Here is an 18,416-nt window from a genome sequence, read left to right as displayed (position 1 = left end):
GTTCTTGCTGTAAAAGCTTTCTTGTTCCCACGTTTGATGTGAAAGCCAATCGGTGAATACGAGGGTCGAACTGAGCCACATGTGCCAGCACTGTTGAAATGACTATCTCTTCCGTGGAAAAATTTTTCCATTTGGTCGATAATGACGTCATTATTGTTGCTGCATAAGATGCAAGGCACTCATCTTCTTCTGGTTTTGTATTGCTTAAATTGATAAGGAAAGCAGCATTTGTCTCCGAAAAGTCGAATCTTGAAACGAAAATATCTCCAACATTAAAGATGTAGTACCTTTTAAGGGCTTCTCTGCCATGCACATATCTGCGGTGGCTATCCAGGCTTGTGCACTTTCATTAAATCCATCTGGATCAAATTCCGGTAGCTGCACATCACTATTTGGACTGAAAGTCGAACCAAATGTTTTTACAGCGAAACAAACTCTTTATTTTGTTGTTCGTATAATTTTTTCCATACACTATTTTCACTATTTAACTCTTCTGGCTCATTGCCCACTTCTGATGACGCAGATGCAAAGTCATTATCAAAAGTCTAAGAGGAATTGACGCGCACGCACTTTCAACCAATAATAATTTTACTCTGCCTCATATTTTTTACTACTCCAATATTTTCATTATTGTTTTTCTCGCCTACTAATTTTTAGTATGTAAACTTACAACAAGTGTTTTATGAAACAGTGCGCGTCACTTCATCAAAGTATGTCCCAATACTCTAAACTTATTGACAGATCCGACATATAGATAGTGGGTAATATACTGCCTATGCAATAAGGCCGCTATGATGCCGGTTGCCGTTTTGACCTAAAATCAAAAACGTTTTTGGGACGTTTTTTTGTTTCGTTTAATATACAACGTGCGTGAAATTTTCCGATTAAGTCAAGTTGCATTTAAATAATAGCAAACCAATTTTAAATAAGAGAATATATAATAAAATAAAATAAGAACTAAAATAAATTAGCATAAAAGGCAATATAAAAAATGTAATGTTATATTTTTGTAACTTTTTTTTTTTGTTCAGTATACGACGTACTTTATCTAAAATAAGGATTAAATCTGCAAATGCAAAAACATTTTCGCGCAAATTTGCCATTAATTGTTATAAATAAATTAGTTAGTTTCAACAAAAGTTAACTCATTAATTGCGATTTCATGTTTTTTTGAAAACAACTAAAATAAAAAACAAAGAATCTGAATAAAGACTTATGTATTTACGTTTAAGTGAAGTTTGCCACAAAAAATGGGCCGGTCAAAAATTAATTCTATTAAAGATTTCTTGGTACGCTAAAAATAATTTGGAACAATTTTTTAGGATTTTGGTAGAGACTATTATAGGTAAGCGGCAACAATGGGGAACCATATTTGAATGTAGGTGAAACATTTGTGCTTTCGAATTTAGCGAGTATACATAAAATTTGAAATTCACATTAGAAAACTTAGATAATTGTTCCCAAAGACGGTGCTGCGAGTCCTACAGATAAACCTCCAACACAGTAAAGTGGCGTCGAGCGAACTCCTCCTAACCCTTGAGGAGGGTTCGTTTGACGTGGCGCTGATCCAGGAGCCGTGGCTCTCATCGGGAGGAAAGGTTTCTGGACTTAGCGCGCGCGGGTTTGGCGTTTACTACGCGCAAACGGAAGGACGGGTGCGAGCTGTAGTAATGGTAAGGAAACAGCTGCATTCATATATGCTGCCTAATTACACCACTGAGGATCTCGTAGCGGTGGCCGTTGAGCAAAAGAATAAGCAGGCATTTATCCTGGCGTCCTGCTACATGGCCCATGCTGCGGAGGTCCCACCGATGGAGTGCAAAAGGCTAGTACAGGAGGAAGGGCGCAAAGGGCGGTTGGTCATAGGCGCAGATGCAAATGCGCACCACAATGCGTGGGGAAGAGCAGATACGAATGAGAGAGGCGAATCTCTGTTTTGTTACATCCTGCAAACCAATTTGCAGATAGCCAACAGGGGAAATGTCCCTACATACATTGGTCCAACATCCAGCAATGTTCTGGATATTACATTGAGCTCCGAGCGTGATATATCAAGGTATGATTGGATGGTTCTTGATAGACCATCCTTCTCCGACCATGCGTATATCAGCTTCAACATCCCCCTAAAGAGGGTAGAGAAGGGAGGAACCTTTAGAAACCCTAGGCCAACGAACTGGACTAAATTCCAGAAACATGTAGAAACAAAACTGGGACAACCCAAAGAGGTTGTTAATGTAGAGGAACTGGAGGAGTCGAATGAATTCCTAACAAGGACGCTTATGACTGCGTAGCCCTATAAGAAGATTCAGAGGAAAAGCAAAGCCGCCATGGTGGAGCAATGAGCTGAGTCTTCTAAGAAGACAGGTTAAAGAAATGTTTAAGCTCGCAAAGACCGCGGAAAGCGAAGCGTGTCGGGACGAGTACAGGGATCTATAGAGGATCTACAAGCGTGAAATTACCAGGGCGAAGAGAAACTCATGGAAAAGTTTCTGTACGGACATAGAGTGCTCCAGCGAAACAGCACGGTTGAAAAAAGTCCTAGCAAAGGGAAACATAGTCCAGGGACTAATAAAGAAAGAGAACGGGGAATGGTCACGTAATAGTGAGGAATCCCTTGAGGTGCTTCTCGATACACATTTCCCATCGGGAGACGGTTTAGAGGAGCCAGCAGACATCACTCACACTCCGATCACGGAGATAGCAGTGCCGGGCTTGGTGACCGATACCAAGATCGAGTGGGCAGTGAAGACGTTTTCTAAGTTTAAATCGCTGGGCCCAGATGGTATATTCCCGGCCATGCTACAAGTCTCAAGTAGGGCGGTCGTGGAATGGCTTAAAATAATATTCGATGGGTGCATACGACTGAATCATGTACCGTACTCTTGGAGAACTGCTCGTGTAGCTTTTCTACCAAAGGTGGGGAAGATCGGTCACATGTATTCCAAAGACTATAGACCCATTAGCTTAACATCATTTCTGCTCAAAACCTTTGAGAGGCTGATAGATGTGTACATAAAGACCAACGTGGATGAAAAGCTGCTCTCCACAACACAGCATGCGTACACCAAAGGCAAGTCGGTAGACACCGCATTGCATAGGGTGGTAATAAGCATAGAGAAATCTCTGGAATATAAGGAGTATGCTCTAGGAGTCTTCTTGGACATTGCCGGGGCTTTCAATAATGTTGCAAAATGGGCGATTATGGATGGTCTTAATTACATTAAAGTACATCCTGCCTTAATTAGATGGATCGGCTGCATGTAAAATTGCAGAAAGATTACATCACAATGGGGATTGTACGAGGCCACGAAATCAGTGGACAGGGGCACGCCGCAGGGAGGGGTGCTGTCACCTCTGCTGTGGACGCTGGTCATCAACCAACTGCTCAGGCAATTCGATGAGGGACCCGTAAAACTTACGGCTTACGCAGATGACGGTGCAATTGTCATAAGTGGAAAGTGCCTTCCAACGATTAGTTTTTTGATGGATCGGGCGCTTCGCGATATTCATACCTGGGCATCTAATGTCGGGTTGAAAGTCAATGCGGAGAAGACGGATATGGTCTTGTTTACAAAGAGGTACAAGGTCCCAAATTGGACCAGGCCTAAGTTAGGAGGGGTGACCTTACAGGAGAAACCTTGCACAAAATATTTAAGAATCATCCTAGACAGTAAGCTGTCATGGAAGCTCACCGTGGAGGAGAGGGTCAAGAAGGCCTCAACGGCACTCTACGCATGTAAAAGAATGCTGGGGTGTACGTGAGGCCTATCGCCCTCTCTTTCTCATTGGGTTTTTACAGCGATTGTAAGCCCTATTCTATACTATGGAGTTCTACACAAAAAACAACATACCTCAAAAAATTAGAGGGGGTATGCAGACTATCGATGCTTAGCATTACGGGAGCCCTGAAAACAACCCCGACGGCTGCACTGTATGCCATTTTGCACATCCCACCTGTAGACCTGGTAGCAAAGAACAAAGCGTTAACGACCGCAACCAGGCTCGGTGCTACGGGGCACTTGAGCGCCGACCATATGGCCATAGTAGTATAACGTCATCAATAACAAGACGAACAGACTACATGATTCCCTATCTGCGCTTCGAGGGAGATCTTAAGGCCACAATAGAGGTGGACGGTTGGCGCAAGGGTGCGCAAATGGCGGACGAGGCGATACATGTGTACACCGATGGTTCCAAAGTAGTGGAAGGAGTAGGGTCTGCGGTATACTGCGCTGATCCGGAAATAAGCAGATCCTACAGGCTGCCGGATTACTGTAGCGTTTTCCAAGCGGAAATATTAGCCGTAACCAAAGCAGTAGAAACCCTGGAAGAGAATAGCTTAAGCTGCAACCGTGTTAACTTTTATATTGACAGTCAAGCAGCAATTAAGGCAATAATCTCGCATAGCACAGCATCTAAATGCGTGTTAAAGTGTAAGCAGTCTCTGGATAGAATCGGGTCAGGGAGAAGCATACATCTATATTGGGTCCCAGGGCATATGGGAATAGATGGGAATGAAAAAGCGGATGAACTAGCTAAAAAGGGCGCATCCCTTGAAGCTTGCTCCGTAGATGTCCCAATTAGATTGGGCGAGATTAAGCGAAGGCGAGAGCTGCACATGATCGACCAAGCGGGAAAGGCGTGGGTTCAAGCGCGGGGCTGTAAAGTGTCGAAGATTATGTGTAGGTCTTACAACCTTAGACTAACACAGTTGCTCCTATCATTAAAAAGAGAGGATTGTAGACTCATGACGGGTATTCTGACTGGACACTGCCTTCTGGCGTCACATGCCTTTAAACTAGGCTTGGTCAGTGATAGCAGATGTAGGAAGTGCGGGTTGGAGGAGGAAACGATCGAGCACGTTCTGTGCTCGTGCCCTGCACTTGCCAGGCTAAGACTCCAGTTATTAGGAGTGATACAGCTGTCAGATCTAGAAGCAGCAAGTGGCTTAAGTCCTAGGAAGCTTCTAGTATTTGCCAAGAGGACGGAGTTATTTTATAACATAGGTCCTGGTTTTTGATAGGGTTTTTCAGTTTGGTCGTTAAAACAAACTTCTGGTAACACTACGGACTCAATCAATCTATGTGAGGTCCTCATGGACCGGCCAGTTCAACCTACCTACCTCCCAAAGACGGCGCGCTTGTGTATAAAGGTTTAGGTCTTTGAAATTCGCATTAGAACACTAAGATACTTGTTCCCAAAGATGGCGCTCTTATGCACGAAAATGACTTACGATATTTGTATGAATTGTTCGAATTTACAAAAAACTTTTTCTATTAATTATAAACAAATAGACTAATATTTGTTACCAAAAATAGGTCTATGCACTGCGGCTGATCAAAACGAATCGATTCATATAACTTTTATATGATTTTACGTATGCTAAGTATGCGAAACAGCCTGTCAATTGATTGTATGGAAATTTTGTTAGCGTATTAATATATAGATAAATATGGTTCTATTTATTTATTTATTTATTACAAAGAGAAGGAATTATAAATAATTACTACACTTATGAGCTAAAGCACTGGCTGCCAGGGCCGTCGGCTTGCTAAATCTTAACTTAGGCGATGGTATGATAAGATACAGAGGCAGGCGCATGGGTCCATAAACGCAGATGCTCATGCAGGCGTTTACACACATGTACACCTTAACATCCATGAACCCATATGTGTGCTCCAGAGTTATGAATTACTGTGAATGTGTGAATTTTGATAGATAGTAAGATACAAAACACAATTATACTTTTAATTTGGACAGGGAAATGAAGTTATAAATGACATTTATATTGCTGTCGTTAATACATCTTAGATGCTCTGAAGGTGTTTTGCTGCCGAAAATGGAAGAACGGATTTGTTGTAGTCCTGGACATTCATCGATCAGGTGGGAAACTGTGTTCCACAATAAGGGCACGATGGAGGAGGTTCCCCATTGAGGAGATGTGCGTGTGTTACAAGCGTGTGGCCAATTCTTAGTCTTATAAAGTGTTGCATGGATTTGCAGGAGGCGTTTATTGGGAATGATGGTTGTGACCCCGTTGGATTGCAGATTTTGTAGCAGTGTTGATATTGTCTCCAATCCTCTAATCGTCTTTCATATGAGATCTTTCTTACGAGTTTGCGTATATCTCTGTTTATTAGATATTCGTAGAAATGAAGAGGTTCTTTGGACGCTTCTTTTGCTCGTTTATCTGCCATTTCATTTCCACGTATGCCTATGTGCCCAGGTATCCACATAATTTTAATGTAACTATGCTGAAGCAGAGTTTCACGAATTCGGGAAACCAGGTAACAATCGTTTAATGGATTTAAAATGGCTTCAACAGAAGATTTGCTGTCGGTGCAGACCACATATTTATTACCACTTCGAGAGGCATATTCCACCGCTTCGAGCAAGGCAGCTGCTTCAGCTGTGAATACTGAGCAATAGTTGGGTAATGCCCCCACCGAGATGGTTTCACATAGTGTATTTGTGATAGCAAAGGTGGTATTGTTGTCAGATTTTGAACCGTCGGTAAATAGAAGCTCCCAATCATCGTTGTATGGTTGCAGTGCTTCGATATATCTCTGTAAATATTCATTACTACTGGTGTTTTGTTTACGATAATTTTGGAGATTTGAGATCACTGAGGATCTAGGTACAGCGAAGGGCGGGTGAGTAGTTGGCTTCATTAGTATTGGTTTTGAGGAAATGTTTGCGTCTTGTATTAGCGACAAACAACGTGATATTGTGGATTCTGTTTTGGGCTTTTTTCTTTCAGGTAGAGCAGCTTGTATTTGTTCGAACAATAGGTTATTCCTGCAATATAGAATCCTTGGTATAAGCATCATGGTATCGTACTGGATTCTGCTCGAAATATTTGGGAGTCCAGTTTCAGCAAGGACAACTTTGACTGGTGATGTCGCAAATGCACGTAGGCTTCTTCTAGCAGCTGCATGGTATGGCGCGTTTAAAACCTTAATGTGTGATTTTGCACAGTTTCCATATATGGGCAGTCCATAATCGATTTTTGATAATATTAACGACCTTGTTATGTTTATAAGAGTATTAGTGTGGGCAAAGCAATGTTTAGAGGAAAGATATTTTATTATATTTAACCTATTTGCTAATATTGCTCTAATATACTTACAATGGTCTTTAAAAGTAAGTTTCTTATCAATTAGTATGCCTAGTATTTTAAGAGTGTCGGAGTGGGGAATACTGGTGTTAAGGGAGTGTAAGGAAGGATAGGAGCATTTCTTTCTGCATATGTGGAATGTTGAGCATTTCGATGTTGCGAGATTTGCCCCTGATGTTTGAGACCACTTTGCAATTTCATCTAAAACGCGACCGAATGTTTCATTAACTTTAAGTAGGTTTGAAGTCTTTGTAAATATAATAACATCATCTGCGTAGATGAAGTGTTCCAAATGGTTGAATGATGCAATGATAGAGCTTAACTCATTGAAAGCGATTGTGAAAAGAGATACGGAAAGGAGTGAGCCCTGTGGTAATCCGTTGAAAAGTTTGAAAATATCAGAATTATGGTTATTTACTCTGACCAGGAATTTACGATTGCTTAAGAAAGACTTTACAACATTATACAACTTGCTGCCTACCTTCCATCGTTTAAGTGCTCTCAGCACCACGTGGGCACCAATTCTGTCAAAGGCTTTTTCAAAATCAAGGTTGAGAACAGAGACATGGTTTTTGGATGCTAGGGCCATTTTAGCAAAATTTTCAAAATACATCAAGGAATCGATAACCCCAAGACCTTTTTGGAAAGCGAATTGATGTGGAGTTATTAGCCCATTTGCTTTCGCAAAGAACATGATGCGAGTAGAGATAATTTTATCCAAAATTTTGGAAATGCATGGGAGAAGGGATATGGGTCTGTAGCTTGATATTGAGGATGTTGGTTTATCAGGTTTAAGAAGGGGGAGGATTGAAGAAGTTTTCCATTGCTGGGGAAATGCACCTGTTTCGTAGATATCGTTATAAAGCTTCACGATTCTAGATTTGAGTGGTTTAGGTAGGTTCCTCAAGATAGGATAAGAAATTTTGTCTTCGCCAGGTGTTTTCCCTTTCATTGAGGATATCGTATATTCAAATTCATCAAATGTTATTGGAACTTCTACGGATAGAGCTGTGTGGGAGGGGTTGTGATAGGATTCTAAGGCGTATTGTTCACTGAGTGCGTTAAAACGCGGATGAAAATTGAAACTATTTGAGTATGCTGACAATGCAGTAGCAAACTCAGAAGCGACTTCCTTGGGGGAGTAAATATGACCTTGTTTTGAGTGGATAAATGAAATATTTGACGCTGGACGGGATCCTGATAAGGTCTTTATGTCAGCCCACACTTGTTTAGGGTTTGAGGAGGGGGATATTTTGGCTGTGATGTTTTCTAAGTGTTTTCGTTTGGCTTCTTTCAACTGTTTTCTAAACACTGCATTTGCTTTCTTATAGCTGATAAGGTTTTCGTCAGATCTATTTTTCTTATATTTAGCCCAGAGATATTGCTTGCCTTTCCTAAGGAATGATAGTATATTGGACCAGTAGGGTAGTTTGGCTGAGAATTGTCTCGAACTACTTTGGGGTATAGACGCATGTGCAGCTGATCGAATGATTGTTTTTATTGCACTGGCTTCAGCATTGATATTAACTTTATACGGGTTGTTATTAGAAAGATCTATGGAGATAGAGCCAAAGCGGGTCCAGTCTGCTTTATCTGTTCGGAACTTAGATTTGCGCTTGACGTGATAAGAAGTAGGTGTGAGAAATTATGTGAGGACGGGGAAATGGTCACTATTGTGAAGGTCTTCTAAAGTGCGAGAGGATAGTTTGGGAGCTATTGAGGATGATGTAAGTGTTATGTCAGGGTGGGAAAAGGTTTTGTGTGTGGAAAAATGGGTAGGAGTGCCATCGCTAAGCACTATAAGGTTATGGGCCATAATAACATCCTCAATTAGCTGTCCTCTTTGATTGACTGATGGGGAATCCCATAGAGGACTCCAAGCGTTGAAGTCACCTAGCAAGATAATAGGGCTGTTAAAAGGCTTGATTATGTTTGAGATATCTGTACTAGTAAAATTTTGATGTGGGGGTATGTAGCAGTTTATTAGGACAAATTTGAATCCGATGTCTACTTCAATAGCAAGGCAGGAGATATTGGAGATTGTTGGTATTAATTGGTGATTTATAACCTTTTTGACAAAAATAGCAATTCCTTGTTTTGATGTGGTGTTTTGTGGCATATTGTGAAAATAACTAATGTACTTGTTGGGAAGATAGGCAGTTTTGTTGTAGGGGATATGAGTCTCTTGTAAAGCTATGATTTCAGGTGAGAAGTCATTTATTAGAATATTGAGGTCTGCATAATTATTATACAGACCATTTAAGTTCCATTGCAGGATACGCATCCAGATTTAGTCCATAGGATGGTCTTGCATATGCAAGCTTGAGGAAGGGGGATATTAGGGGAGATAAGTTGGGAAAGGAAAGATGAAATTATTGGGTTTGATAAGTCATCGACTGATATCGATGTTGGATTTATAATATCTATTTGGTTTGCACTATTTTCTTGTTTTTCGTTGTTTTCTATGTTATTGTTTTTTTGTACTCTTTTGTGTTTCCTTTGTTTCATTTATGTTTAGATTGGTCGCGTTATTGAAAGTATTTTGTTGTCGTGTGTATGGAATGTGGTTTATACCGTTAGGGGTATTTGAGTTTATTTGTTGTAAATTCTTATGCTGATTTGTGTTTTCTTTTTCATTTGATTTGGTTTGTGGATTTGAAATGCTTTTTGTAATTGAAGAAAAGGAAAGGGAGGGGTCCAAAGTAGGGGAATACTGGGTTCTATATGTTTTTATTGCTTCGGGCATAGTACATTTTTTGTCTGTTTTTATTTTAATAATTTCCCTCATTTGCAGAAACTTAGGGCATGATCTGTTAGAAGCGGGGTGAGGACCTGTACAATTTACGCAGTGTGATCGCGTACATTCTTCGGGGGACGGGGGGAAGTGCACAAGAGTCGCAGGCAGGAGGATTGACACAACGTTTAGTTGTATGGCCAAGAAGGTGACAGTTTTTGCATTTCATAGGGTTTGGGTAATAGGGTCTCACTTTTGTGGTGTACCAGGACATGTCGAAGGTTAGGAGATGTACTCCGCTCAGTATTTGTTTACCTTCCACGTATTTGGGGAACTTGAAAACAGATATAACACCCTGCTCTTTAAGATTTTCAATAATTTGTGACTCTGGGATATCGTTTAGACATGGTGCTATTTAAATTATTATGTAACTCGAATTTAACTTTACAAACTCCTATTAATTGTGTGGCGTTTAAGAATTTGTTCGCTATGATTTCGTTTTTGACCAGAAGTAAATTTCCGTCCCTTAGTTCGGAAATACTTATTATATCGGAGCTAATGTTTTTTAGAGCTTTGTCAATAGCAAAGCATGAATATTTTTTGAGCGGTTTAGGTGAGTTTACAGCACTTGCTACTAAATATTTTGGGTGTTCCTTTTTTATTGTTGGTAAGGATGGAAATAATTCAATTGGTGAGTTAGTGGTTTTTTTCTTTTTCCGGCTTGGGCTTGAGGATAGCAGACTAAACCTGTTATCCCCAAGCGGGCGTACCCCGGGGGGCATAGTAACTACGCACTTGTTAGTGCGAAACAATAGCACACGCGTTTAAAGACACTATTGCAGAGAAAAACTGCGAAGAGACTTGCAGAGTGTGTAAGAAAAGCACTAATAAGTATAAAGAAGATCACTGAGATAACTGAACGCACTACCTTTCGCGACGAGTATCAGTCGATGACTGAAATATGGTTCTATTCTGAACTAATTTTTCTTCGAGTTATGGCTCCCGAAACAGAAAATTGCTTAGTCATACAAGGGGCGGTGAAATTTGAAGTTTTCCTATTTATTGTTATAAATCCACTTGGGAAATGAAATACCATTGATATAAAGCCCTTTTTGCAAAGATATAGCTTATTTTATTCGTCCACCACCCTTATAGAAATCTTTTTTATAAAAGTGGCCGTGGTCCTTAACCGATTTCGTTAATTTTTCTTCAAAGCATTCCTTATATAAAGGTAACCTCTCTGCCGAATTTTGTTATGATAGGTTTGACGATTTTTGATTTTTGATTAATAATATTTGTAAAATTGATTTTATCACAAGTGGGCGGTGCCACGCCCATTTTAAATTTTTTTTTCAAATTTGTATGAAAAGTCTCAATATCTTAAGGACACTCCCCGAAGGCCTTGGGGAGTGTTATGGATGTTGATGGTCCTTTGCCGGATGCAGATCCGGCACGTTCCGGTAACAAGCACAATAAAGGTACTAGTCCGACCATATCGGGAAATGATTTGTTATAACCACATGAAATCTTCTAGGCCATACCGCCCTCCCACTCCCTTGATCCATCAGGAGTTCAGGGTCGCCAGAGCCTGGGCTGTTAATGAAACAGGATTCGCCTTGGGTACACAGTAACAATTTTAGTTAACTTTTAATAACATTTAATACCAATTTCGCATTTATATATAACAATGCCAGAAAGTATAATATTAAAACCGAAAAATATTAAAACGCGACAATCAGCATTGATTAAAGTTTTGTTTCAAACCCATTTTGGAATAAAATTTATATTTCACGGTCTTAAAATAAAAATTTTTAGAATTAAAACACAAATTTAATACCAAAAGTTTAAGTTCAATAGCAACTGGTATTAAAAGTAAGATTCCACTTTTTACAGTGTAGGTGAGGTTGAAAAGCTATATAATGCGGGTAGGATAAGCTATATAATGCGCTGGCAACCCCTTGAGAGTTGCGCTACACAAGAAACCACGCATCAGTAAACATCAAGTAAATAGATGCAACGTTGATACTGAGAGCGTCGAAGATTATTATAGAATCGCATTCTATATTCCATTCTTTGATGCATTCATAACTCATAACAAGTGTCGTTACATGAAACACCAACTAATTTTTGACAATTTCGGTGTTTTGTTCCCAAAAATGAATACAACGCTGAAAAATGCAGTAAACTGCATGAATTTTATGAAAGTTTTGTGAATTGTTCCAAAACCGAGTTTGCAATGGAAGTCAAAATTTGGAGAAGGCGAGTCGATGGTGAATTTTAAAAACTTGTTTGATGCACATGAGGTGGGTACAATTTTGATGATTACCTACAAAAATGTGTATGCTATATTTCTTATTTATCTTATTTTTTCAGATGGTGAATCCAAATGCTTTCGAACATGTAAATAAGATATTGCGCATATTAGCCGTTCTACCAGTTTCGACAGCAACACCAGAACGCACATTTTCTGCCCTCAAAAGGTTAAATCATACTTGCGGAGTACAATCAGTCAAGAACGTTTGAATGGACTCGCTTCAGTGAATATCCATATTGATATACCACTTTCTGTAAACGAAGTACTAGAAGAGTTTTTCAAAAAACCTAGGCGATTGTTGGGAAATAGTTATGGAAAAAATTAGTTTCTTTTTTCTGTATGTGTTTAAAGTTTGAATACATAGCCATATTTTACTGACCGATTTTGGCTACGAACCAATTTTCATGTCATACAAAACATCTGCACCATCTTCTTCAATTTTGTAATAATCAAGCTTAAGATGCCCATTTTACAAGCTGAAGCAAATTTAAAGTATGAACCCGAAGCTAAATAATCAAATATGATATACAGAACGAGAAATAAATAAACAAGTTTTCGAGACGTCTGTTCGTGAAAAGTCTAGACCCTAGGAGAAATAGGCGAACGAGGAAACTGAGTGTATAAAAGCAGCGCAAGCTGAGTAATAGTCAGTTGAACTTAAAACGTTGTAATTGAAGTCGCGAGTAATTTGTTGTGAAGTACTACTAACATAGTAGTGTTGTAAATAAAGAATATTTTTCTGATTGAAATGGTGCTAGTAAAATCAACAAATCTATTCTGTTGTTCTTGAATTAACGGAGATTCGGTGAAATTGTTCGAATTATGGTTAATTCGACCGAGTTCTTTGTCAAGCGAACAAATTTGTTTAGTCATTTCAGCAGAAGAGAAATTGTCGCTCTTAAGCTAACAAAATTTTGTAAAATTGACAGACTCATAATCAATCTAACTGATTTTTCTGGTAACACAACTGATCTTACAGGTAATTTCAACAGCGAACAACAGTCAATGCATGAGCAAGTTTCAAAGAGAATTTACGCTCACTGCGCTCTCTACTATGTTTAAAAAAAAAAGACACCAAAATAATAAAACCTCCAAATCGAAAAAACACACAAATTTTGAAAAGAACAAAAAACTAGTTTCTCAGTTATCAATACAAAACAAAAAAACCCTTTTTTGAATTTAATGTGCATAACACTGCAAAAAATTATGCGATACGGGGACACCTATTTATCGGGTACAATTTTGTAACTTCTCCTCCAAGCGAAATGCTAAATTGCCCTCTTGTTGCAAAAGTTTTGTTTGAACGAACAGGATTTTTCCAAAATTAGTAACATTTTGTTCAAGTTTTTACGAATTTTCACTCATGCGAACGAATCTAATAAGATAATAAAAAACACCCTTTTTTAATGTTTATGTTACCGACAGCATACAGTTTGAGTTGTTTTGGAATCGTTTCAAAATAAACTGTTACGAGAATTAAACTTGCCGAATTACATGTATAGTGGTGAATTACCTTCCCCTGATTTGATTCTATACTTTTCTATAAGTTACAAGTTCCCTATTTAAAATTTGTTAAACAAAAGTTATGTTAAACATTTATACTACAAGTTTTGTTCGAAACAATCAAGTGTGGCAACTATACATGCGAGAGAAGAAATTGAGAATGAGCAGCAACTGAAAGAATTGAGAATCAGTTTCGTTACTATTATTTTCATTTCTATTTGAAAAGTAAAGTGACCCGCGGTGAAGTCCAAAACTATAAATTAAATAAATTATAAAAATGCAATTAATTATACCATATATGTTGTATTTATTTATTTTGTCGATATTTCGATTTCAATTAGAAATCATCTTCAGGGTTGTAAAAAATAAATTTTTCTATGTACAAAAACCACAAATGCACAAACATAATCTAACACTTACACTTGTGAATGCACCTTGTCGACTAATTTAAAATTTCAATGCAGAACACAGAATATCATAAACAGAAAACAAAGATGTATACAAATAATAAACAAATATGCTAACAACAACGTATATATTAACTTGTTTGACACCCTCAGCATTATTGTTGCTAACTTCTCTTCATTACCAAATATCTGTATGCGTGAGCGATGTTGTCGGTGTCGCTCTTAAAATTCATGCGTATGTCATTAGGTGTATTGATAATATGTAGCATTTCGAGAGTGTGCCTCTTGGAATATTGTTTTTCTTCTTGCAATATTGTAACATTCTTTAAGTCCGGAGAGTGTCCCGTGGTCTTGCAATGTTGCGATAAAGCCGTTCTGTTGTCGTTAGAGTGGTCGCGATTTTTGATGTTCGATTTGTGAGCGGAAATCCTTGTCTTTAGTTTTGATTTAGTAGTACCCACATATACTTTGTTGCATACGTGGGACCCGTCGCCATTACATTTAATTTTGTATATTACGTCGGATTTCTCGTATTTTTCGATTTTGCTTTTTGTATTGCTGTATATTTGGTGTAGGGTATTTTTATATTGGAACGCGATTTGAAATTTTTCTTTGTCATACATGTTTGAATGTTTTATTCGGTTAGATAAACCAGGTACAAATACGGCAGTCTTATATATTTTGTTTATGTTTTGTTCTTTATTTTTATTCGTAGCGTAAAATTGGTGGATATAACCACTCGTTGTTTTGAAGTATTTTTTTGATGATGCTTATATTTTTCGGGTGATATATTCTATCGCTGATAGAGAGAACTCGCCTGATAAAACTTTTGGCAGTGTTTATTATTATACTCCTATCATGTTTCGAGTTAAAATTTATTAACCTCCCGGAAGCCGTAGGCTTTTTATTCCGTTCCAATATAAAAATATCCTACAACAAATATAGAGCAATACAAAAAGCAAAATCGAAAAATACGAGAAATCCGACGTAATATACAAAATTAAATGTAATGGCGACGGGTCCCACGTATGCAACAAAGTATTTGTGGGTACTACTAAATCAAACCTAAAGACAAGGATTTCCGCTCACAAATCGAACATCAAAAATCGCGACTACTCTAACGACAACAGAACGGCTTTATCGCAACATTGCAAGACCACGGGACACTCTCCGGACTTAGAGAATGTTACAATATTGCAAGAAGAAAAACAATATTTCAAGCGGTACACTCTCGAAATGCTACATATTATCAATACACCTAATGACATACGCATGCATTTTAAGAGCGACACCGACAACATCGCTCACGCATACAGACATTTGGTAATGAAGAGAAGTTAGCAACAATAATGCTGAGGGTGTCCAACAAGTTAATATATACGTTGTTGTTAGCAGATATTTTGTTTATTATTACTGTTTATTATTTGTATACATCTTTGTTTTCTGTTTATGATATTCTGTGTTCTGCACTGAAATTTTAAATTAGTCGACAAGGTGCATTCACAAGTGTACGTGTTAGATTATGTTTGTGCATTTGTGGTTTTTATACATAGAAAAATTTATTTTTTACAGCCCTGAAGATGATTTCTAATTGAAAACGAAAGATCTACAAAATAAATAAATACAACATATATGGTATAATTAATTGCATTTTTATTATTAATATATATGAGTGGCCTAGAGCTCGGAAATTCTTCTTGATATAACTTTTGAAAGGCCGAAAATAAAAATAAAAACAACATCAATAAATTATAAAAAATAAAATTTAGTGAAAGTGCGTTTAATAACACAAAGTAATAGTGTAAAGTTGAAATAAAGTTCTTGAAACCGACGCCAATTTGGTTTAACAAACGGTGCATGCCCTTATTTTCGCTAGAGCATGTACCAACGCGTGTGTGAATATGTATGTAGCATATATACATATATGTATGTAGTAAGCATGCCTATTTATGTATTCACAAATTTACGTATATATATGGCAATATACTTTCGTACAAAGCTGTCGATGGTAATTCGGAACAAGTTTTGTTTTTTTGAATTCAGATTTAAGTTATTATTATTTTAATTATTATTACTAAATATAGCAATAAAATGATTAGAAATGAAATGTACTTATGTGTAATTTATAGAACTAAAAAAACTACGTAAGTTTAAAAATATGTTTATCCGGCTTTTATTTTTCCCACAGGTATTAATGTCATAAGTATGAACAGAAAACTCTGTTGATGTAAAAGATTACGCTATTAATCTAGAAAAAAAAATATCTTGTTATTTCAATAGATTTCACTGTCAGTGCAATTCGACAATAAACACTGTTAATTTAACAGTTTACGCTGGTTATTTCAAATGAACAGAAACCCGTTTCATATTAACAGTTTTGATTGGTATTCATAGAGCGACAGTAATAATTGTTAATTTAACAAAACTATGGGTAAAGTATAATAAACAACTTTTTTTGTATATTTCACTACTAAAACGGTCAATTACGAATCAACTATTTGTGAGCAGTTGATTCAACATCTTGTTGCGATGGATAAAAATTGACAGAAATTTCGGTTAAATTGACCCGTATTTCGGTTGATTTTACCAGTCTTTTTCTTTCAGTGTTGATATATGAATTATTTATTTGATAGTTCAGCGATTCTAACGATAACAGAAGGTGCAGAATAATCAAGAATTCCTTAAATTGTTTACAGTATATTATTTGTATTGTAACGAATTTACTTGCAATTCCCCTTATTTGCAATTTTCTGCCAACGATCGTATCGCTAAACTGTTGAATAAATAACTCCAATATTGAATAATGGAAAAATGGCCTTTTCTACTACTTCACAATAACACTTATACTTTGCAACTAGCTTGCTTAACAACCAAACTGATTGATAGCTCAATTGAAACTCTACTATTGCCCGACAGATTGCGTGCTTAATCAATAACTGGTTGATAGCTCAACTCAAACTGAATTCCAGCGCCTCTACATTTGCTGCCTTATATACTCTCTGATTTCAACGTTCGCATCTTCTAGGCGCTTTCAGAATCTACTAGTTGCCATCAGCTCTCAAACTTCTCAGCTGTAACTACAATTGCATACTTTCAGGAGTATCTCAGATATATACATGTGTTTGTGCATTGACTATCCGCTGCTCGTATACGTACATGGTACATATGTGTAGACGCAATTATTGTTTCGTTTATGTAGATACATAATGATTGATCTATGGATGTGCTTGATATCACTGTTTAGCATCGGCTTAGAGATAGCAGCACCCCTTAGTTTTGCTAATATTCGTAACACTGCCCTCCACCTAAGTCTGATCGTCCCGATTAGACAAATCTGCCGATCTAAACGTTGCCAGCCTTTCCAAATGGACCACTTTCATTTTGGTTCGTGGTTTACCGATGGTTTGTATGCGGTACACTACATCGTTGATCCGTTTTACAACTTTGTATGGGCCTTTCCAATTACACTGAAATTTCGGGGACAAACCTTTTTTACGTTGTGGGTTGTATAACAGCACCAAATCTCCTTCCTGAAAACCTTCCGGATTAATTGCTTTATCGTATCTGGCTTTCATCTTGTCACTCATAATCTTTGTTCGTTGCCTTATCAGATCATGTATTTCTCTTAGCTCTTCTTCCAAATCACTAGTGGATTTCTTGACATTTCTCTCCGCATTGGCATCTATCCCAAACTTCAAATCAGCTGGCAGTCTAAGGTCATTGCCAAAAATTACTTTTGCAGGGGTTTGGCCCGTTGTCTCATGCACTGCTGATCGGTAAGCCATCAAGAATAATGGTATGCGGGTATCCCACTCTTTATGGTACTTGTCTACTACTTTCCTTAAGTGCTCCTCCAATGTTCTATTGAATCGTTCTTCCATACGATCGGATTGAGGATGCAATGCAGTTGTCCGTATTTTTCGAATGCCCAATAATTTACAGATTTCCTGGAACACAGCTGATTAAAAATTCCTGCCTTGGTCAGAATGTAACTCCATTGGTACACCATACCTTGCAACCCAATTGTTTATAAACACTTCGGCTACCGTTTCCGCTTCTTGATTTGGGATTGGGTATACCCCTGGCCATTTGCTGAAATAATCCATAACTACCAGTACATATTTGTTTCCGCAGTTGCTAGTAGGAAATGGACCGGCGACATCCATAGCGATCCTTTCAAATGGCGCACCTGAGTTATATTGCTTCATCTTGCCATGACTTCGGGTTCTGGGTCCTTTCGCTCTGCTGCAAACCTCGCAGTTCGCAATCCACTCAGTGGCCGACTGACGGCAACCAACCCAATAGAATCTCTGTTTAATCTTCTCGAGCGTCTTCGTGATT

The 18,416-nt window shown here is 38.0% G+C and overlaps 1 protein-coding gene across 13 annotated transcripts in view; it reads left to right on the top strand.

The window, feature by feature from the left end:
• The window catches only part of hfw (leucine-rich repeat domain-containing protein hfw), a 127,165-nt gene that overhangs the window by 46,912 nt on the left and 61,837 nt on the right, over positions 1–18,416 (top strand). Inside the window, exon 1 of one of the 13 annotated variants that reach the window (XM_067784426.1) lies at positions 15,593–15,710. The exons of the other annotated variants lie outside the window; for them this stretch is intronic. Coding sequence (XP_067640527.1) covers positions 15,708–15,710 — 3 coding nt within the window. The 5' untranslated portion in view covers positions 15,593–15,707. Of the gene's footprint in view, positions 1–15,592; positions 15,711–18,416 lie in introns of those variants that run through there. 13 annotated transcript variants of the gene reach the window in all.

Source organism: Eurosta solidaginis, chromosome 4 (genome assembly GCF_040869045.1).
Source record: "Eurosta solidaginis isolate ZX-2024a chromosome 4, ASM4086904v1, whole genome shotgun sequence".
NCBI classification, from domain to species: Eukaryota; Metazoa; Arthropoda; class Insecta; order Diptera; family Tephritidae; genus Eurosta; species Eurosta solidaginis.
This window is presented reverse-complemented; position numbering and strand designations above follow the sequence as displayed.